Raw genomic sequence first — 22,753 nt, forward strand, 5'->3', positions numbered from 1 at the left:
AATCCTGACAGCTGCAGGTTTTTCCCTGTGAGGGTGGGGAGGCCCTGGCGCAGGTTACCCAGAGAAGCTGTGGCTGCCACATCCCTGCAAGTGCCCAAGGCCAGGCTGGATGAGGTTTGGAGCAGCCTGGGAGAGTAGAAGGTATCCCTGCCTCTGGCCTTTAAGATCCTCAACCCTTACATGATTCTGTATGTGCTTAAATTATGGAATTCCTCTTTAATTTAAACCCAGCAGCATTGGTGACTTTCCACCTGCAGCCCTGTGCTCTCGGGCCCAGCACAAGGCAAACAGCCTCCTTCCCTCTTGTCCAGAACACCCAGAGATGCACATGAGTGTTTGCAACTTTAATATAAACCATGTCATATTTCCAATGACTTCAGCATATACAAGATAGAGCCTGATAAAAAAAAAAAAAAAAAATCAAAACACACAATGGTACCAGCACAAGGTTCCCCACAGCACGAGCATCACACAACTTTTAGAAAGCCCCTTGCTTATCCCTGTGTTGCTCTGAGCCCCCTCTCCTCCCCACAGCAACAGCACAGAACAGCTTAAAAAAAAAAAAAAGGGAAGTGACATTCAATTAATACACCAGCTTTTAAATTAAGGCAGAATAAATAACTGTTCCACATGAGTGATGGGCATTTTCAGGTGAGTGCTGGAGCATGGCCACCACTCGTTGTTCACTGCCCTGTGCTCATCACAGTAGTGTTGGTGTGCCTGGGGCAAGTCAAGCACATGCTGTGAAAGCAGCCCTCACCCCCAGCCAGAGTTCAGCTATAAAGTTATTTTTATTTTTCCAAGCAATTCAGCCTCTCTTCCCACCCCCCCCTTGATCTGGGATTTTCCTCCCACACATTGTCTTCTCCATCACAGCCTCGTTGTTGCTTCAGTAGCATCCCAATCCTGGGCCAGAAAGATAATCCACTCACTTTGAGGAGGATCAGACCGGTGTGAAAGGCCACAGTGCAGTTCAGGACTTACATATCTGCAGCTGCCTTTGCAGCAATAAGTGATGAACAGTTTTTCACTCAGCCCAGGATGAGCAGCTTGAGTGACAAAGTTCATGTAAAGGAAGGAAGTCACTGTTCATGGTGGTGTGAGGAGTTTCCTTTTCTGTTGAGGGCTTTGAGAAGGATATTGGACATAGCTGAGCATAGGTCCACAAAAAAAAAAAAGTAAAATAAACGTGTCCAGTTCCAGGGACATGGCTGTTGATGTGAATGATGATAGATACCTCAACCATAAATATAGCCACAGAGTGAATACAACTCTGCCAAGGAGAACAAGACACTCTGGGAGAACCATAGTCCGTGTCCCACTTTCCCTGGGAGGCAAACATTCATTTAGGGAGAAAATCCACCAAACAGCAAAAATTAAGAGCTCTGTTCAATCCCAGCCAGTTAGTGTGTTAGTGCCAATTTCCTTAAACCATGAGCAAAGGACAGTACCAAACCTCTCAAAAGGGAAAAAAAAATACCAAAACCAAAAAACCCAAAAAACCTATAAACCCCATTCATTTAAAATATGGCTTGACCAAGCCTTTGTAAAACTTAAATGTCCTCTTCAGTTGGTGCATATGAAAATCCTAAAAATGCGTCCGAGGCACTGGAGCTGCTGGCTGCGAGGTCAGGCGTGCGGGTGATGGAGGCAGAGATGGCTTCCTGGGTGAACTCGGGATCAAAGTGTCGCAGATCAGCTGGGCCAGCCTAAGCCAAGGAGCAGAGACACGCAATCATCGAGGGAGCAGACCCAAACCAGACCCTTGTGTTCACACAGCCCAACACAGCTGCTCTTCCAAAGAGGCAGTCACTACTGCATCTGCAGGTCCCAACCCACACCTCAGAACCCTCAGCATCAGCAGGAGATATTTGGAGTGGATCCTGTCTGTAAAACAGGCAGGATTACCCACTTACCACATTGGGGTTGAATGGTGGGGTAATCCTCTTGTGATATAAATCATCCCAGTTTATTGGGCTGAAGAATACGTGGCTCTTTATCTCAAGCTGTACAGAAAGCAGGAAGGAAAAATCAATTTTCTGCCACACTCATTTTCCAGCACCTGATCTCACAGCTTTAAGTGGTTGATTGGAAGTTCCCTCATACTCAAATCCACAAATCCTTAATGCAGGAGGGTCCTGGTTCAGGAATCCCCCGAAGGGAAATGACCCATCACACACTGGTGTCCTTAGCTGGCCACTCCCCTCTCCCTTTGGAAATCCAAGTCAACCCCATGTGTCCCTTGTAGGAGGCTGAAGGGACAGACTGTGTGGGAGTGTTTTTCCAAGGCAGAGCTGTTATGAAAGAAATGCTCAGAATAAAGATTTCCCCATCCGTCTCCCTCCTGCTCATAGTGAAGGCCACCTACAAAGTCTGTTTTGGCACCCAGCCTCCTCTTCTGGTCCTTGTGGAGAAGTCCTTGAAGGATGTCACAAGCTGCCACAGTCTTGGTTCCTTGGATCTGCAGTGGCTTGTGCAGAATGTTGTCATACATCTGAGACACATCCCGGCTGTAAAAAGGAGGCTAATTTGAAAGAGAGGAGAAGCAGCCAGGTAAAACACGAGCTACCAGAAGGAGCCACACACTGCAGGTCAAAATGAGTCCTGCAGTGGCTAGATGAGGGAAACCTGCCACACTTCTGCTCAAAAGGGCAGTGGTAGGACTGGACCAGATCGTTAATTCAGGATTTAGTTGTCTATCAAGTACCTCATGAATACCAGACCAGGCTCACACCACAGCTTTTGCAAATCAAATTCCGCTATGTGAAGTGAACCAGCCCATTTCCAAACTTACCAGTCCAAAGAGCATTTCATAGAGGACAGCTCCTAGGCACCACCAGTCCACTGTCCTGTCATAGGGCTGCTTCTTCAGCACCTCAGGAGCCAGATACTGGGAAGTCAGAAGGAAATATTGGAGTCAAATTGTAAAGGAAAGGCTTTGCCCAAACCTGGCTGCAGCTCAAGTTGAGAAAATGCATTAAGAATAAACAGATGCTTTTCCTAGTATTATCTAATAAATTCTCCACCTGCTTTGGAGCAATGGGGATGAGAGACACCTTCCAAAGCCCTCAAAGTGTTCTTGCAGGCTACAGGACATTCTTTTCCTTGAGAGGACTTCTCCATTTGTGTACCTGCCACAATTCAGCCAGCAATCCTGTCCCACTATGAGACATCACACCTCTAAAAAACTCCTGTATTTTTGAAAAAGCTGCAGTTTTCAGCTCCAGTAAGTCTGTCCAAACCAGCAAAACTACCAAGAGCCACCATCGAGGCGCAGCAGGCAAGAAACTGAGCAGTCTGCAGAACAGTTTCCCACAGAATTACCTCTGTGTACTATCCGGCTCTGTCTAGAACAGGAAAAGACCAACACACACCAAAACTAGAAAACAAAGCTCGAACATTCCTGCTTGGTTCATGCTGTGCTATTGCATAACTGAAACCACACTGAAAAAGGGGAGAAATTTTTGCCCACTTCTGTTGAGTTTGAATGCTGAAAGGTGTCATGCTTACAGACCCTTTGCCAAGCTGCCTGGGGAAAGCAGCAGTACAGGTAAATTACCTAGGCTGAAGTGCTACCAAAATCCCCAGGCTCAGTAAGAAGCAGGCAAAAAAGCCTCCAAGAAGTCAGACGAAATAGGTTTTCACGAAAACCAGTTGGAGTGCACTGGAGGAAAGGCATTTCCTCCCCTCTGAGCAGTGTTTGCATTCCAAGGGGGAGCCTGGTCCCCTCCTCTGCACAGGGCATTGTGCAGCTCCTGCGTGCACCAAGGACACACAAGAGAGCACAGCAAGGTCCTGTGCATGCCAGTACCAGCAGGCTCCTTGTTCTGCACTGCTGGGGTCCCAGAGCAGGTAAACATCCTGCTCCCAAGGACAAGGTTTTCTCCACCTCCCCAGCTATTTTCACAAGCCTGGCCATTTCCAAGTGCAGGAACTCCTGCCCCAATAGCTCGTTCATACTCCAAAATTGCTGTGTTGTTACAGGTAGCTGTCTGCTGGGTAGGGAAGGCCTTATCTGAACTCCAGCTTCAGGCTGACAACTTCAGAGAGCCCATAATTTTTTGAGGTGTCACATAAGCCCAAGAGCAAGAGCATCAAGTGCCTGAAGGTTTCCAGCCCCCAGGTCTCAGCAAAGCCCCAGAACATGCAGTACCTCAGGAGTGCCACAAAAGGTAGAAGTTGTCTCCTCTTGCTCCATTCCTTCTTTGCAGAGTCCAAAGTCTGTCAATACTATGTGTCCCTAAAGAAAAGAGAAACTTTAGCTTGTCCCACGCTTTGTGGAGAGGAGACAGGACTTCCAAGTATTTGCCTATACATTACATCTCATGTGGGGGTTGGTTCCCACTGCTCATCTTCCTCACCTCCCTCCCATTATGATCATCCTATAGTACAGGTATTGGAGCTTGTAGAAAAAATATACAGTCTCAGTTTCTTATTTTTTATTTTTCTACAGCTAGATAGCCATTAGGAGCTCCAGCACTGCTGTGATTTTCTGCTGCTTTATCCCAGTTTATGTAACAGTCACCACCAGAGCTGAAGCAGTGAACTGCTCTTCACCCCCACCCACAGGTCAGGTCCCAGCTTCTGGGAATGAGCCCCAAAACCATGCAGTTCTTCAGAGGGCAAGCCCACTGATGCCTCCAGGATCTGCACAGCAGTGCAGTGGGGCAGACAGACAAAATCCATGCCATGCCATCAGCTATAGTCCAGCTTGCAAAGCCACTGCCCTCTGCTTGTGGTCCTGATGTTTTTAAAGCCAGCAGGAAAACAGCCCAAGCTGTGAATATACCTGGCAATCCAGGAGGATGTTCTCAGGCTTTAAATCCCTGCAAGACAAAGTGCTGTTTGAGCAGATTTGGCCAGATATTTAGAAAACATGGATCTGAAACTGCTTCAGTTAAGAACAAGAGCTAACAATGCCTCCCAATGCAGATCACCAAGATCTTCCCAAATTGCAGACTCCCATCAGTACAAATACATGCAAACATAAATAGGCTCATTTCACACAGGATCAGGTGTTAGCCTGCTTTTCCATGCATAAATTGTTACTGAGAGATGATTTCTTACTTATTGAGCCAGGTTTATTTTATGTCTTTTAACTTAATACCCTCAGACTGATTCTGGGAAGGGGAAAGAATGGTTTATTACCCATCAGGTCTTGCAGGGTGAAGTGCCAGCAGCACAGCCTTGTCTAGGGTAGGAAATTCTTCAGCTACTCCAGTCCTGCATTTCACTTCCCCAGTGAATCCCTTTCCCCCCCAACACTGCAGCCCCTGCCTGGGCAGGCCTGGTGCCCCTGCCTTACCTGTAGATGATGTTTAGGGAATGCAGGTACCCAATGGCACTGGCCACTTCTGCAGCGTAGAAACGGGCCCGGGGCTCACGGAAACAGCGCTCCCTTTGCAAGTGGAAGAAGAGCTACGGGAGGGTGAGAGGGTTGATCATGTCTCCAGATAAATGAAGGCTAATCTGGAGCAAGGCTGAAAGCAAGCTACATAATTGAAAAGTGATTTGCAGCAGGTAGCACATTAATAGCATGGAAAAAGCCCAAGCCAAGTGAATTTAAACAATCCAAACATCTTTCTTAAAATTGTTTCATTTCTCCTCATCATTCACAAAAATTAATTGGGGAGAATTCTCACCTCCCCCCCACCAATCATCTGCTGACCTGGTTAAGCTCCTAGCTTACTACAACCCACAGGCTGATTACAGTGGTAGTAGTATGGCCATGAGAAGTGATACATGCAGAGAGCTGAACATGAAAAGGTCCCCAGCATTAACTCAATTGGGCAAGATATCCACCTTAACAGCATCTCCCAGCCACTTTCAGATGGCACAGAAAGACATCTGAGTAAAGTACACTTCTACAGGACAGAAAGAGTCTAGAAAGTTGCAATGGCATCACCCCTAAGCACTAGACATGGATCCAGAGCTGGCCAACAAGGGGGTTTCCCTGAACCTCACCAATGCCAGTATTTCCCACATTCTCCACAGAATTTTAAAATGCCCCCGCTTTTCTCAGAATCTTTACTTTGGAAATTATCTGACTCAGGTCATAGCCAGCAAGACCCTGACTCAATTTACAGGTGAGGTATCCTGCCAGGTATTCCTGGCAGCTCCTTGCCAGCAGTCAAAACAACATTATCCCTCAACATCATTATCTTCTGACAAGAAATAATTTTAAATAAGGCAGCATGCTTGTGGAGGACCAAAAAGGACTAAAACAAAGCCTGGAAGTGCACTCACCTCTCCTCCATTTACATAGTCCAGCACAAAGTAAAGCTTCTCTGAGGTCTGGAAGGAGTAGTGGAGTCCCACAAGGAAGGGGTGCTTGACATTTTTCAAGAGCACGTTGCGTTCTGCCATGATGTGGTTTTGCTATCAAAAAGTAGACAAAGCATTAATGATTCAGGCAAGGATCCAGCCCAGCCTGCCCTAAGGGCTCACTGCTGTTTTCAAAGCAGGTGGAAGCTGGGAGCCCTCGAGGGTCATTTCCAGCCCCAAAAAGAGAACCACTCCCTCCTATCTGACCTAATTAATCTCTGTTCTTTGTTCTCATGGCACAACAAATCCATGTTTAACATGTGAACTGCCTGCCTGAATGCCAGGTACCCCAATTGCATTACCCAGAGAGCCCATACACCAACCACAATTTCCAGAAGAGCCCAGGAGAGCAGACATACCTCCTTTTTCTTTAGGATGGTTTTCTTGTGCAAGACTTTCACTGCATAGAAAGTCCCGTCACACTTGCGTTTGGCCAGGAGAACCTGCAACAGAAGGTGCTGGTCACAGCTGTCTGTCTCACCTTGGTCAGTGTGTCCTCATTAGCTCAACACTCTCGTGAGTGATTATACACAGAAAACTCCTTCAGAGGGCCAGCTGCAGGGTTTTAAAGACCAAACTCCAGCCCTCTCAATTCCCGGCACTTTTTCATTGCCAGAAGAAAAGCACTCAATATCTCCACATATATCCCCTAGACATCCAATAGGAAATAGTTTTGGGGCATTTGGGGCCAGTCCCATTTACAGTGAATCCTGCCTGTCTCCAGGTTTCTCTGGAGATTTTTGCTGAACAAGTCTGAAACTTATTTTGATTCAAGCAGTGCTCTTTACCACCACCACCCTGAGCATAAAACTCCTCACTCTTCAGTCCTTAGAGAGGGTGAAGTACCTTAAAGTTAGAATGGACTATTAATAACAGTGTCTCAGGTTTTATTTAATCTCAGTCCCAGTCAGGCCAAACACCTCAGGAGAGGTGCAAGCAAAGGACACAGCCAGAAACTCCTTCAGCAACACATTTTCCTGCCAAGCTGCCTCCAAACAGCTACAGCCCACCTGCACAAGCCCACTTACTTTGCCAAAGCTTCCTTTGCCAATAACCTTCAGGAAGTCAAAGTCTGTTGGCTTGGCACTGTTGGGCAAGAATGAAACAAGTTAATGTTTCTGGGAGAGAAACACGCAACAGTAACACCACCATCAAAGCAGAGTTCCTGCTTGGAAAAACGAGTGTTTGTGGAAGGGATTAAAGGGCGCTGGTGGGTGACCCTCGTCCTGCTCAGGATTCACACTGTGTGTGTCAGTGCACCCTGCAGGGCACAAGAACCCCTCAGCAGCCAGGGGCTGAAGGCAGCAGCTGTGACAGCTCCTGTAAGGACTGAGTGATGCCCTCACAGGGGATACAGTTTATCCCTGTTTCTAGAGAAATAGCCAGGAAGCCAGCAGCGACAAGGAAGACCTTCCCTTACTACCTCTCAAAAGAAAAGGGACAAGGGGCTACAGATGTGGCCAGGAAAGGATGATTTTAGTGAGTACCAGCTCCAGCTTAGTCTTGGAAGCTGGTGCATTGGTGGCACATATGATGTTAAAGAAATGTAATTGTCCAGACTCCTGCAGACACCACCCTGTGACACATAGGGACCATCTGCATCCCCCTACCAAGTCTCTTCACACTCCACTCCCTACCTGGCTTTGCAGGGAGCTTACTTGGGGTTAGCAGAAGGTCCAAGGTTGATGTTTTCAGTTGGAGTTGAAGCCTAGAGAAGGTAACAAGAATTTTAGTCACAAGGACTATGCTGCAGGCTGGGTTTTCCCTTCCTCAACACAGCAACCCTCACACAGAGCCATTGATAAACAAGCAGTGGATACTTCAGCAAACATTTAAGGTCTCTTTAGATGGCATTATGCACATCCAGCACCATAAAGCTGCAGCCTCTCTCTTCCCAAAGACAAGGGGATACGTACACACACACGTGGTCTTCCTGTTCCCTAGGAACCTTACTGTCCCGACTCTGGGAACATCATGCCTTGTCCAAAAGGGCCTCCCTGCTGTTTTTCCCCACCCAGCATCACGCCCAGGACAGGGCAGCAGCAAGACTCCCATCTGGCTAACACAGGATCTCTTCTTGTTTCTCATCTAAAGGCACCAGCCCCCTTTGTCCCAAAGGTGAGGATTTGCTTGATCAGAGCCATGATCTCACCTGGGTGCTTTTGTCTGGGCTCCGGGAACGATCCATTAAAAAAACAACTCGCTCAGCACTTGGGAAAAGAAGAGGAAGTCAGTGTTGAGTACAAAATCCGAGAGAGAAACAGCTTCACACCATTAACTTGCTGGGGAGTAGTGCAAGCCCCAGTGTGTGCACCCCTTCCATCATAGGAGGGCTCAGCTGAGCTCCCCAGCACTGCTGCCCCCAAAGGATGGGCAGCACTCTGGGGAGGCAGGGAATGGTGTGTGCTGTCAGGAGAATAGGGAATCAGGGCTCCTGGCTGCACAAGCTTATCTAATATTGGCCCCTGACTCACAATAACAGAAGCTGCACAAGCACATGAGGATCAGCAGCAGCACAGCACCAGGCCAGGTGAAGTCACAGCTCTCCTGGCAGAGATGCAGCCCCCTCCCCAGTGCACAGGGATGCTGCAGCCCAGTGAGTATCCCCACAGGGCAGCCAGGAGAGTCCAGCTAGGTCCAGGCACCACGGTCCAGGGGGCTGGCAGCAGCCAGAGGCCACTCCCCAGGCCAGGTCAGACCAGGGCAGCCCAGGGATGTTGACATTGCAAGGAAGAGGAGCTGCCATGGCAGCCAGGAAGGCTTGGTGAGCAGAGGCATTAAAGATCCCTTGTCTGCCTGGTGCAGCTTTTGCTGGGGCTGGAGAAGCCAGACTTTAACACTCATTGGTTCAGATCCATCCTGCCTGGGCATCACTGGGGATGGGGGAGCCTTGCCTCAGGGATTCCTCCCTTTGGTTTTAAGGGTACATTTATGCTCTTTGCAAAACCAGAATTAAGAGGATAACATGAACAAAACAACTCTGCTCCCTTCTCCCCTGCCCCAGAGAGCTTAGACCCCCCCCTCAGCCCCACCACACTACATTCAGGCTCTGAAGGTTCTCATCCCCACAGCCACCCTCTGCCCCACCCCTCCCAAAAAGGGGGCTCAAAGACCCCACCAGCCTCCCCACATCTCACCTGTGGGTGCTGCCACTCTCTGCCCCCACACACCACCAGGAACAGACCCCCAGCCATCCCAAAGAAACCCCTCCTGCACAGCCAGGCTGGGCATGGCAGGAGCTGCCGGGCAGCAGTGGATGCTGGCAGCTGTGTCAGGGACTGCCCACATCTGCCCGGTGCCAGCCAGCTCCATCCACCAGCCAGCCAGCACAGGGGTTATCAGCCGAGCTGTTAAAGGGCTCCCATCCCACTGGGAGGGTTCATACTCACTATGAGCAGAGCCTGGAGCCAGAGGCCTTGATGGTTTGTTCTATCCTCTCCCGGCCGTGCTTGATGAGTTCTGTGAGCAAAGTTGGAGCACCGAAGCCGATTAGCTGGCAGCGTGATCACAAGTGCACAGAGGCACATTTGTTCTTCACTGACCTTGCTCTTCTCTCCACAGCCGCCCTCCTCCCCCTTCCACTCACATACCAAAATAACCAGGAAATTATAGGAACCAGGACATCTTCCCTCCCAGCCTCACCAGGAGCCCTCAATAGCTCACAGGACAGGGATGAGTGCCACAAAACACTGGCTCTCTGGTGGCCAAGGGGACTCAGGGTAAAGCACCACTGTCAAGCCTTTCTGAGCCACCCCTGTGTCCCCAGTGGGGACAAGGAGAGTGCTTACAAGGATGAGGTTGTACTGGGATACGTCACACACTTGGCACATCCCCTGTCCCTTCCATTCAGGGCTCTGCGAGTAATTAGGGACGTGAATGAAACCTTTCAGGCCCTGCAGGAGGTAAGCCAGCACACACACATCACAGCAGTGACTCGCCCAAGGACACATAGCCAGTGCCAGAAGCTGGGATTCCCACCATGGAGCATCTCTGCTGCTCAGCTGTGCAGGCTGTTGCCACCACTCATCATCATCATCACCTCTCCCTTCACAGAGAGGAAGCCCTGAGCCTGCTCCCTGCTGCACAGGCTGAGGCAGAGGGAAGTCCAAGGAGTGCAGCCTGTACAGAGGAGTTCCTTGTTTTGCTTAGGAGTAAATAGCAAAATTATTTCAAGACTCAGTTTTACTCCTCAGTTCTGCCACTGAAGGGAAAGCCAGAATCAAAACATTCACAGAAATTTGTCTTTCCTTTTCCATCTAAAAAGAAGGGGCTTTGTAGACACAAGCAAGCTGTCATCCTGGAATAGCTCTTCTACAGACCACAGAATGTGCAGCACCAACTGCCAGAGCCCATCTCCCTGGGCAAGGGTTTTGTAGGACAATGAGTTTTGAGGCAAACAAGCCCATAACAGTGCCCTTCCTGCATGGATCTTTGGATTTGCCAGGCAGGGAATCCTGGAACTCCTGAGAGCCCCTGAGCTGGCCCCACCAGCAGATCTGGGATTTGGGGGCAGCTCTGATGAACAGCCAAAAAACTAAGCTATGAGGTTAGAGTTTCTGAATGAATAAGAAAAGCAAAGGGAATTTAAAGCAAAGCCCACAAACCATGCAGAGACAGAACTTACAACATCAGGCTGGTCTGAGCCCCTGACCTTGTCCATACTTTGCCCTGCAAGTCCAAGATCCTGTCCCAGCTGGCAGCCACCAGCAGGGACAGCATGCAGGCAGCACCCAGACAGATCAAGCCCCATCTCCTCCCTCTGGGCATAGTCCTTTCCCTGACAGCCTGGCTCTCCCAGGTCTGCTGAAGGTCACCCAACACCTGCCTCAGGGCTGTGTCTGCTCACAGGCTGCTGGACAGGCTGGGCAGATCCATGGCCACAGCAGAGGGACACCACTGCTGCTGTCTCTGAGCAGACAACACTCCCTGAAGGATCCAGGCCTGGCAGGAGGCTGCCACAGGGCACACAGGTGGGTGTGGGCATGCCCCAAGCTGCACATGGCAGCAGTAGGGAGAGGAGTGAAGGTTCCCACCCCTGCTCAGGAGCCTCTGGCCAGAGCAACCCAACCTAACACCTCACTCCTGCTCGCTGCCTGCAGCTCCATCAGGTGGTACAGCCCATTTCCTCCAAATCTGATGCCCCACAAGCTTGGGTTTGGCCTCAGGGCCACCTTGCTGCCACTGTTCTGGTCCCAGACTCTGGGGAAATAATGACTCAGGCACAGACGGAGATATCACAGCTTGGGCATCTTGGAGAGCACATGGGCAAGCCATGGAAACACATCCATGTGTCTTGGAGGTATTTACAGGATGCGGGACAAGTTCCTGACTCACTCCAAGGGGCTTGGACAAGCCTGTTTCAGCAACTTGCAGCTAGGCAGGAGCTCCTTCCAGCCTGGCAGCCCATTCATGCCTCCCTCCACCAGCCCTGTTCTGCTCCAGTGCCTCTTTGCTGGAAGTGAAGCCACTCAACAAGTCCCTGCTGACCAAGGGCAGCCTTTTCCAACACAGCTTTTTCTTTAAAGGGACTTGCTCCAAGGTTAAAGTCTCTGGCACTGAAGTACCGTACCCATTTGTAGGATGTGTATATCCCCACACCACCACTTCCTATTCAGGTTCAGAGCCACCTTCCCCAGCCCAAATCCACCTTCCAAACCAGGTTAGTTTGTGGTTTAAATCTCACAAGCAGTCAAGCAGGCTTTTCCTTATCACTAACAAACCCTACCCCCCTAAAGCAGAAAGATTTCCTGAGCACACACACTGAACAACAGAACCAGAAATAGGTCACGAAGATACGCTGGAATCCTTGGTTATCCATGCCCGGCTGCATCCCTCCTCATGCCTGCTCGGATGCTCCAGGCACAGCCAGGGCCACAGAGAGCATTGACAAGCAAGTCCAGGAGTGTCCCAATATCACAGGACTATCACACAGCACGAACACAGACCCCTGCACCCCACTCCCCCCTCCTCAAACACCATTTCACCCCAACTCCCAGCCACAGGCACCCCCAGGCAGGAAGCACCCGCTCACACAACAGAAAGCTGCTACTTCCAAGTTGGAGCAGTTCCTGCAGCTAAATCTCCCCCCAGCACACACCCCTCAGTAACATACGTTTGCTTCCCAGCACAGCACGAGCAGCTCCCTGTTCCTCGCACGGCTCTGGCAGTGGTGACCCACATTCCCATGCCAGCCCAGCGTTATTTGCTACAAACACATTACTAATGCAAGGCGTACCTCGCACGGAGACACAACCTCACAGACTCGTCATCTGCGGGCTGCTCCCAACTCCTCCCTGATGTCACCGCTCTCGGCAGCCTTCCCTGCCTAACCTACATTGCAAACCCCTCCGAGCCAGTCCCTCGTCCCCTCCTGCTCTGGGAAGGGCTGCCTGCCAGCCTGGAGAGGCCCGGAGAGCTGGGACAGCAGGTGATGTGGTGGAGGAAGCTCAGGGTTTGGAGGGGCAGGGGTGAGGAAAGGACATCAAAAGCAGCCCACAGGTTTCACCCAGCACAGGGGCTGCTCTCAGCTTCAGGGGGAGATGCCCCAGTTTCAGCTCAGAGAGGAGCAGGGAGGGAGGATTCCTGCAAACACGTGCTTCTACTGAGGAGAGAAAAAGAGGCTCGAGTTTTCCCCTGCTACAGATCTAAGAGATAGCTGCAAGCTAGTACTGAACTCCACTTTCATCCCCATTGAGACACTACAGCAAGTCCAGGAAGAGGTTAGGAAAGACTTTGAAGAACTTCTGCATTTCAGAAAGCTTTCTTAGAGAGTCTCTGGAGACCTCTTGGCTTGTCCAATTTTCTCCTGCAGATCCTGTTCCCTACACCCCAGGGACACTGCAAAACAGAGCAGGAGTCCAGCCAAGCAGCCCTGGCTCAAACCCTCAAAATTTTAGAGAAAAGCTACATGCAGAACTTAAAGACAACAGCAGGTGGCTATAGCTTGAAGCACTTCGCAGAAAAATAATTCAATGAAAACAAGTCATCAAACATACCCGGGAGCACATCCCCCAGAGGCTGAGGCCTGAAGCATGGGAAGCAATCCACAACCACTGAGCACAGAGACCTCTCATTCCCCACACTCCCCATCCCTGTGCCACCCCTCTCTGCCTGCCCTGTCAGGCCAGGAGCCCAAAGCTCCCTCCTAAAACCCAGAGGGGAAGAGCTTTTTTTCCTGCAGCAGTTCATTTAGCCCTTAAACACAACCACCCCCAACTCCTCAGAGTGATAATGCTACTGCTCGTGCCTCACTGCAGCACTTTAAAAAGAGCAGGAAAAGCTGACCAGCTGCAAAAGATGAAGAAACACCTGCTAGCTGTATGCAAGGAGTGAGAATTTAGGTGGGAGGGAGAGTTTTGGGTGGGGAGGAAGAGATGCAGGTGGTGTGTAGAAGCAAATTAGAGCCTGGCAGGCAGCTCAGGTGTTCTGAATAATTTTTTACAAGTCAGCTGGAAATTCTTCCTCTGTCCAGTGGTTTGGAGGAAGGTCAAAACTGGCATTTGGTTCAGGTCAAACCCTGAAGAAACTGCTTTTTACAATGGCCTGGGGACCCTGGAGGGCTGCAGCCAGGCTGGTGCTTTGCAGCACTACTAACTGCAAACATAAACACATGGGGAGCCTGGAGATTTGAGAGACCAGAGACTGAGCTCTGAGCAAAAGGAGACCTGGGAGAAGGGCTGATGTCTTCTCTCTCTTCATTAAATATAAAACAGTCCCTTTTTGCTTCCATTGTAGTTTCCTATTAAAATCTCCCTGCATGCAGCTGCAGCAGCAGGAAAGCAGCTTCTGGAGCAATTTCAGTGGTGGGTGCAAGGAGATAAAAGCCAGACTGTGGCAGCATTCCCTGTGGGAAGCAGAAGGGCAGGCCACTGTGGGATGGGCCCCTCACCCAGACTGCAGCTACCAGGGGAGATCATCAGGAACATCTGATGTGTTTGGTGTGTAAAGAGAGAGGGGAGCAGCATTTTGCTGGAAATATTACCTTCTTTCAGGTCAAAACCTGATTTTTTGCTCAACAAATATTCTCAAGCTATCAACATTGACATCTTTTAAGAATATCCATTGTTTTTATTTTCTCCAGCTTTGCCTCCACTTGCACTGAAATGGTCAAATTTCAGAATAATTTCATGAGTTAACTTACATTTTCTAGTCAGTGCCTTCTGCTTTTGTTTCTTTAATGAAAATCTCTGTGTTATCAACAAAATCTACTTGATTTTAATTTCCATTTAAAAAGTTATCTTTAATTAAAACCCACTTTCTATCTAAAGAAGACAAAGCAGGAGGATCCTGTAGGGAAAATTTTAACAGCTCAAATGCATAAAACACCTAATCTGATGACAGCTAGTGATGGACAAAGTGATGTTGGGTCAAGTTTTGTCCACCCCACCCCCTCGGTGAGGATCACTGACCCTCCAGTGCTGGGTGTCACACAGGGCCAGGTGTGCGAGGCAAAGCTGCCACCTCTGTGAGTGTTCCATGGGAACCAGGCTCCCTGCAGCCCTTGCTGGGCAGACTGAGCCTGGCTGGAGCCCACCAGGAGGGCTCTGCAGCCCAGCACTTGTGGGAGACCACGGGGAAGCCTTCTCCAGGCCCTCACCATGCCCAGGGCTCAGTGGCACCGTGCCACCCAGCAGCATTACCTTTTGTCTTGCCCAGGGCAGTGGAAGAGGGCTCCATCCAGGCCATAAGAACATAAGCCAGCCAAAATAATCTCCTCTCCTTGCAGCTGGGGCAGGAATTCAGCTGCTGGCTCCAGGCGTCCTTGGGAAGCAGAGCACACAGATATTCCTCTGTCTGCAAAGGTGAAGGGCACAGGAGTGAGAGTAGAAACAAGTCCTTGGGTGCAGCACTAGCTGCTGCCAGCCAGCCACAGCTCTGGGACACTGGGACAGCTCCTGACCCTCGTCTGGGCAGCACCCACCCAGTCTGGTGGAGATGGAGATCACTGGGGGTCTCTGCCATCACCCCAGTGACAAAGCACTTTGGGACTGGTAGACAGAGGGTATGCAAGAGATCTGAGAGGTTTGGCTCTTGTAACACAGAAGAAATTTACCCAAAACCTGGTAAAACCATGTATTTCTGCTGTCAGAAAAGGATATGGAGTTTAGAGGCTTTTGAGGAGCTGAAACCAGTTCACCCCACCTGTACCCAGGGTGACTGCCCTGACACTGGTGGCTCCTGGCACGGGAGCAAACATTCCCTGGAAGCACAGGGACACATGGCCCGCCAGTGAATCCCCAGTGCAGGGCAGGTCCTCCCTGGAAATTCAACATCAGACACCTGGGGCAGCTGCAAAGGGCTGTGGGGAGCCCTGTGACTCTCCCTGGAGAGGGGACCAGGGTGAGCAGTTGTCACTATGATGACAGGAATGGGACTGGTAGGTATGAGCAGGGCCTCCTGCCCTCCCCATGTGTAAGAGGTGAGGCTTTGCCCTTGCCCTGTCCTGTGTGCCCACAGCCAGTCCGCCCCTGGCATCTCTTGTCCCTCACCCATCATGGCCAGTGCCCATGGCAGGACACATCAGTGCCACCCTGAAGAGATTTCTGACTGTGGGAGCACTTAGGGCACACACATCACACAGGCACGTGTCCCTGCAGGTGCCAGCAGGGTGACCATGCCCCCTTACAGCAGCACTGACCTTGGCCCATTCCCCTGCCCGGAACTCACACACTCCTGGACAAAATTAAACAATTCTGGTGGAGCTGGGCAGCTGCTGATGTCAGGGCTGGGTTTTGCCAGCACTGCTGCTCCTCTGTGCCTGGCTGCTGTTTCCCTGCCCTCCAGAGAACACATCTGTGCCAGGACAGCCTCTGGCTGGACCTGAGTTCAAAGGTGAGGAGCAGATCTCAGGCAATTTAACCCCTTCTGTGCACACCTCCTGCCTGGACCTGGCCAGACCATGGGGAGCAAACTCTGGCCACTAAGAGGGATTTTTTTCAGCTGGACTTGCACAGCTCAGAGCCTCCAGACATTACCTATTCTTGGGAACATCTTCTTTCCTCCCGAGGGAGGGAACCTTCCTTTCTCCTCCCCAAGCCCTATAAAGGGTCAAGGGCTGTGTGGTCTTTCTGTGGCTGGGTTGGATCCCTCCAGGAAGGACCATCCCAGCAAAGCCATGTTTGCAGCTTCTCCAGGACAGGACACATCCAGCGGGGACAACAGGTCCAGCCCATTGTCTCTACACACAGAGAAGTACTCTCTCTCTCTCTTTTACAACATTCCATATGCTATTTTACAGGGGAAGATATTCCTAATCTCCCTGTCTAGCAATATCCATAACCATAATCATAAAAGTGTCACTGAAGTGGAACCACACAGTCCTGAGCAACTGGAATTGCAGGGAAAGTCCAGATAAGGCTAAAAACAAATACTTCTTTAGAAAGCACAAAGCAAGAGACCATGGATCTGCAGTGGAAGGCGACCTAAAATATTTGGCTACTCAGTTATCTCTGCTGGGTAAGAGCTAAGATGGATAGGATAGGATAGGATAGGATAGGATAGGATAGGATAGGATAGGATAGGATAGGATAGGATAGGATGTTCTTTTAAAAGCTCAGAGGCTATTTGTTCTTTTTAGGAAGATTCATGAAAGAATAAATAGATTATTGGTGACCATTGCAGCTCTTTAAATTATTTCTCTTTTTTTTTCCCTCAACATTTTTCTTTCAGCTTCAAAAATCAGGACTCTGCCTGAGGCTTGGCCTTTGATTTTGCCAAGGAATCTCACATAAGTGCTGGGATATTTTCCATGTTTTGAAAAAAGGAGATAAGCAGAGGCCACTGGGTATCAAGTTTTTATTCCAAAGGACAGCTAAGGCGAGTTTGAACAATTTTTGCCACTTTTTGTGTCTCTGTTTATGTAAATATGAGTGTGGCAGAATCTTACTGAAATCTGCTAAAGACTTTCCTTTTTCTGCAGAATCAATTCCTGAGGTTGTTATTGCCATTAAAATTAGGTGGCTAGGACTTTTTTTGCTCCCAAGTGCTTTTCAAGTGTAGGCACACTCTCAGTGAATAAATAACACACCATTGGAAGCAGTCTGACTGTAAGTGACCCTTCCTGCCCAACCTTGTCCTTGCAAAAGGCTCAACTGTCCTTGCTGCTTGCTGTCCCCTCTTCTCCTTCCCAGCAGCACTTCAGGACACATTACAGCCTGTGCTTGAAGGCCTTAAAAAAAAAAAAAAAAAAAAAAAAAAAAAAAAAAAAAAAAAAAAAAAAAAAAAAAACCAAACCAAACCAAAACAAAACAAAACAAAAAAAAACAAAAGAAAACTACAACAAACAACCACAAACCCAAAAAACCCCAAACCCCAAACCCTGGTTTTTGGGGTGAATCTCTCTTTTCCCCTGTAGCACAGGTCAGTGTGACACAGGGCCACCACCCCGAGCTCAAGCCCCAGATGTGCTCCCCTGGTGGGGACACGGGCAGAGAGGCTGGTTCCTGGCTGGGCTGAGCAGGGCTCAGCAGCTCAGAAGTGGCTCTGAGAGCTGCCCTGCCCAAAGCCAGGCCCCTGGCTGCTGGCACAGCCCTGCCTTCACCAGGAGCAGCTGTGGTGCAGTGTCCCTGGGAATGGCTCCCCTGAGGGCTGCCAGCTCCAGCTCCACTGCGTGGGATCCATGTTTTCAACCCTTTTCATCCACTTGCAAATGCTGGGAAGAACTGGAGCTGGCACAGCCAGAGATTGTCTCCAGCAGAGTTCTACCTACTGTCCCCAGTGAGCAGCCCAGTCCAAGCTGGGCTCAAGGCACTGCAAAGACCTGTGAGCCCTTGTGCAAGAGCAGCAGAGCTGCAGAGCTGTCCTAAAATCTGCCAAGCCCAGCTCTGTTCCCCGGCTCTGGAACTGAGCAGGAACAGCCCTCCCTGTCCTGCCAGAGAGGGGTTTGGGAATGCTCTGGCATTAGAAGTCTGCTGGACATCCCTGAGCTTCACCAGGCCCAGCCTCAGAGATTCTCAGAGCCCAGGAGACCACACAGGAAACAACACAACCTGAAAATTGTGGTGTAAACTTCACCCTTCTGGTGCTGCCTGCAAATCCCAGTGGAGCCCAAGGCTCCTTTCCATGTGCAGGTGGCCCAGGAGCATGGGGACACACAGCTGGTCTCTGCTGATCTGCCAGCTCCTGAAAGTACCCAGAGCAGGAGTGCCATGGGTGCTGTGCACAGGAGCCCACCCAGCTGATGTGGGGCTGCAGGGATAAGCAGAGTGATGGAAGTTCCTTTGATGGAAGTTTCCTGGGGGAGGCACAGCTAATGCCAGACATTTTCCCAGCTCGTTTTGGGGGCAGCAAGGAGGCTGCTCATCTCCTCTCTGGACTCCTCCACATCTGGGAAACAACCCCACTGCTGGGACTCAACCCCCCTCCACTTCCAGCTGCTGGCCCTGGGGAGCAGCTCTTCCACAGGCCAGCCAGGTTCCTGCAGCAAGGAACGAGTCCTTCACAAAACCCTCTGCTGCTCCTGAAGGGCTTCAGGAAGTCATTAAAAGAAGGGAAAGTCTCAATCTTCCCAGAGAAAGCAAAGGGGCATTACCTGCAGACAGGGCTCCTGGGATCCAGCAGCAGGGCTGGCGGGCACTGCCGCACTCTCGCCGTGGGAAGCAGCTTGTGCCTCTCTCCCTCCCGTTGTTTTTATTTTGGCAATGCAGTCTGAAGGTCGAAGGAAAAGTCCGAAGGAGTGGCTTGTGGCAGGCAGTAAATTATTACCCTGGACCGCTCTCTGAGGGGACCAAGGCACAGGGAGCTGGGGTGGGAGAGGAAAATCCCTCCTTGGGGGGATTAGAGGGCAGCTCGCTGGCAGGGAAGTGCAAAGGGTCAGAACAAAGTGCTCTGTTTGCCGGAGGCTGTGCTGGGTCACATGCTGGGTCCCAGCAGAGGTAATGAGGCATGGGTCACCTCCCAAACTCCAGCAAGACCTCCTGGCTGTGGACAGGACCTGTTGCCAATCCCCCAGCAACCCACAGACCTTGGCAGACAGGAAGGAGCTGGGTGAGAGGGAGCCTTGCCTTCTGGCAGCACTGAGGGGCAAGAAATCCAGGGATTTTTACATGCCTGATCTGTGCAGGTGTGACAGTCCTACAACCTCCCTTCTGCCCCCTGTGTGTCACCTGCTCTGTGGATCCTGGGCCACTCATAGAGAGGAAGAACCACCTGAGAATCCAAGGAGGACCCATGGGCACATCTGAACTGAGCCCAGAGGAGCACTCTTAGAGCCAAAATCTACTGCCCTCCATGCTCTCCCCAGTTTGCTCCATTCCTCTTGCTTCCCCCCTGCAGGAGCGCAGCACCAGGGGTCACACATCCCTGTGTGGGGGCCCAAACAAGAGCCTGACAGGCGAGTGTGTTGGTGGAGTCACTGGTGAAGCCTCCAGCTCCTCACCTGAAAAACAAACTCCAAAAATGTACAAAACCAGTTGATGGAGAACATTGCTGCCACCATCAAAACAAGCATTTTCAATAGCCTGGAATATGTGATATGGAGTATCCAAAGTGCATGAGGCCGAGATATCCAGCTGCCACCACAGGCAAGGTTTCTGGCTCCATGTGTGGGGAGGAGGCAGAGCCATACCTGCCCTCTGCACACAGGGAGGAGTGGGCTCAGCCCTCACCTCACCCCAGCTCCCACCGATGGTCCCTTTGGGAGGAACAACTGTGTGGATGTGTCACTCAGCAAAGATTTGGTATTACCCTCATGTCTCAGGAAACGAGCCCAAATAGAGGTCCCCATTGTGTCTGAGGAACTATAAAGACACAGAGAGAACTAAATCCGTTCCCTGGTAGTGCAGAGAGGGCCTTTGTTTTTCTGGTTTTCAGAGTGAGAAGGTTTAGAGGATTGTTGCAGCATATGACCAGAAGCTACAAAGCACAGACAAAAACCATTTGGGGCACAGATCAGACTCTGACATCGCACTGGGTTTACAGAAGATTTCTGCTTTGTTCAAGTTAAACCTGCTGCTATTTTGGGATTATTTTCCTCACTCTGCTGCGTCCCTTGCTGTCGGGGCTGCACATGTCCAGCAGCATTGGGCACACGAAGGCTGCCACAGGCACCACAGCATCAAAATGTCTGTGCGACGGGCTGGAGGGGCTGCCCGTGCTCCCAGCCCAAGGCACAAGTGTCGCACCAACAGCCACGTCCGCTCCAGCCACGGACAAGTTTAGAGGACACAGCCTCTGCTTATGGCCGGCTCGTTCCCAAGCGCAGCCACCAGGAGCGCCGGCTCCCGGCAGGAGCGCGGAGGGAAGCGCCGAGCAGAGCTGACAGCGAGACAAAGCGCTTTGGGGCTCGCTGGGAAATCGCTGGCCTCGCCACAGCTGAAAAGTGCAGCGGGGCAGACGCTGCCCTGTGACCCCCGGGAGCCGCACCGCCTGCTGCCCGGCGGCAGCGGGGCACCGAGCTCCTCTGGCCGGGGCATCTCCCTGCAACAGCAGCTTGGGGAGCTCAGGGATTTGAGGTGCCCTGGCGGGGGCTGAGGGAACCCTCTGGTTAAGCTTCCCTATTCTTTGTCCTAGGAGATAGGAGTGAGGATCCCCGACCTTCCCCTCACTGTCACAAAAAGGGCACAAATCTTACAGCCCCACGTACAGCAGGGGCCACTTCTGCTCTCAAGGGGAAGAGGGAGAAAAGTGCTGAATTAGCTTTAAAACCTCTGCAAAATTAAATCTTTGTAAAACAGTTTCCATCATCACATACTCTGAAACAATGAACTTTTGTCCCCTGTAAAGCACAAGGACCAGGACACGTTAGTCTGTGAGCATCCTGCGTCCAGATTCAAGCAGCTGCCTGCAGGAGAGGAGAGCCAGCTGCCACGCTGCTGCATGGCATGGCATGGCATGGCATGGCATGGCATGGCATGGCATGGCATGAGTCCCTTTGCTCCCCTGGTGGGGAACACAGAGACAGAAACACCCTGAAAGCCCTGTGTACAAACCAGATGTGCAGAGCACTGTATTAACCTGCCAGGCAACCTCAGCTCTCCACTTATTCCGGGATCCGAGGGGGTTATCTCAGGGCAGGGGGACGGGCTGGATCTCCTCCCGCTCTGGCCCTTTATCACTGCCCTGGGGAGAAAGCAGAGCTGGAACAGAGCGCTCAGGGCAGAAGAGCAGCGAGCCCCCCTGAAGAGAAGCCCCCTGTCCGGGCTGGCTCCCCTCATCTCGGACGCGTGCATGCGGTGCTCCGGGCCGGGCCCGTCTCGTCTCCCGGCTGGGATGGATGCGGTGCTCCGGGCCGGGCTCATCCCGTCTCCCGGCTGGGATGGATGCGGTGCTCCGGGCCGGGCTCGCCGTCGGGCGAGGGCGCTCGGCCGCCGTGGCGGCTCCGGGCGGGCTGCGGGCGGGGAGCGCACGGCGCGGGGGCGCGGATCGGGCTGTCCGTGCCTGCGGCAGGGCGGCAATCACGGGTCACCTGCACCGGGGTGGGAGCAGGGGTGATGAGGATGAAAGTGGTGAGGATGGAGGCAGGGGTGAGCATGAAGATGATGGGGATGAGTTTGAGAATGGGGTAGGACGCTGCTGGATATCCCAGGCAAGGGCGCCGGCAGGGAGGGAAATGTGGCTAATCCGGGGGCAGGAGCCTCACCACGATGCCCCCCACTCTCACCCACGCCCGGCACCACACCACCCTCTCCCCACTCGGCACGGACCCCACAGCTCCCCTGCTCTTTTCTTTCGGAAGCTGCCCAGAAAATCGCCCGAAATGCGTTTTTCCCCGGGCAGGGACATCCCTCTCTCCCGCCCGCATCCCCTTTCCCAGCTTGTGCCAACACCCCCGTCCCGCCCCCGGTACCGCATTGCGGAGCTGCCCGCTAACCCCGGACCGGACCGGACCGGCGGGGGAGATGGGGGGACATCCCGGCCCTACCGGGGCTCGACGTGTTTTGGGGGCAATAATAGGAATCCCACGGGAACCCCAGCTGTGCCTGTGCTGCGGGAGCGCTGCCGGTGCGTCCCCCCATCCTCATCCTCGCTGTGTAGCGGCAGCGGATGGACACTGAGTTGTCGTGGGTTTTAAAATGGTGTAAATCGCGCTGTTTTCGGTCACAGGATTGGAGTGTGGGGCTGACCTCCCCCGCGGTAGCGGCTTTGCCCGCAGAGGGGATCAGCCCGACGCTCCGCACCCGTGGGCAGGGTTTGGTGAGTTTGGATCAAGCCAGGGGTACACCCAGCCTTTTATTTCGTTTATTTCTCCCCCTTTGTTTGTTTGTGAGAGGATTTTTTCCCCCCCTCTTTAACAAGAAAAAAAATAAAATCTAGGGGTGCATCTGCAAACTCCCATCCCTGGAGTCTGAGCACTACGAGGGAAAGCAAAACTGCGAGGAGGGGGTGGAAGCAGCCCTGCCACCCCCAGCTGGAAGACAGCCTCTTCCCCAGAAATGTCTCCTACGTCTTGCAAACAGCTGAATGCCACCTTTGGAAAATCATCGCTGCCTCT

At 51.7% G+C, this 22,753-nt stretch overlaps 1 protein-coding gene across 1 annotated transcript; it reads right to left on the reverse strand.

Moving 5' to 3' along the window:
- Window positions 1–173: 173 nt before the first annotated feature.
- SGK2 (serum/glucocorticoid regulated kinase 2) lies at window positions 174–19,223 on the reverse strand. The gene is given in 16 exon segments (XM_064391580.1): window positions 174–1,709; window positions 1,917–2,006; window positions 2,369–2,524; window positions 2,795–2,890; window positions 4,154–4,240; window positions 4,790–4,826; window positions 5,306–5,418; window positions 6,247–6,378; window positions 6,684–6,767; window positions 7,353–7,410; window positions 7,983–8,032; window positions 8,477–8,534; window positions 9,714–9,783; window positions 14,964–15,117; window positions 18,854–19,096; window positions 19,098–19,223. Coding segments are annotated over 16 exon segments (1,695 nt in total). The 5' UTR covers window positions 19,209–19,223; the 3' UTR covers window positions 174–1,553.
- Window positions 19,224–22,753: the final 3,530 nt, after the last annotated feature.

This window comes from Passer domesticus, chromosome 16, assembly GCF_036417665.1.
Source record: "Passer domesticus isolate bPasDom1 chromosome 16, bPasDom1.hap1, whole genome shotgun sequence".
Taxonomy (NCBI): Eukaryota; Metazoa; Chordata; class Aves; order Passeriformes; family Passeridae; genus Passer; species Passer domesticus.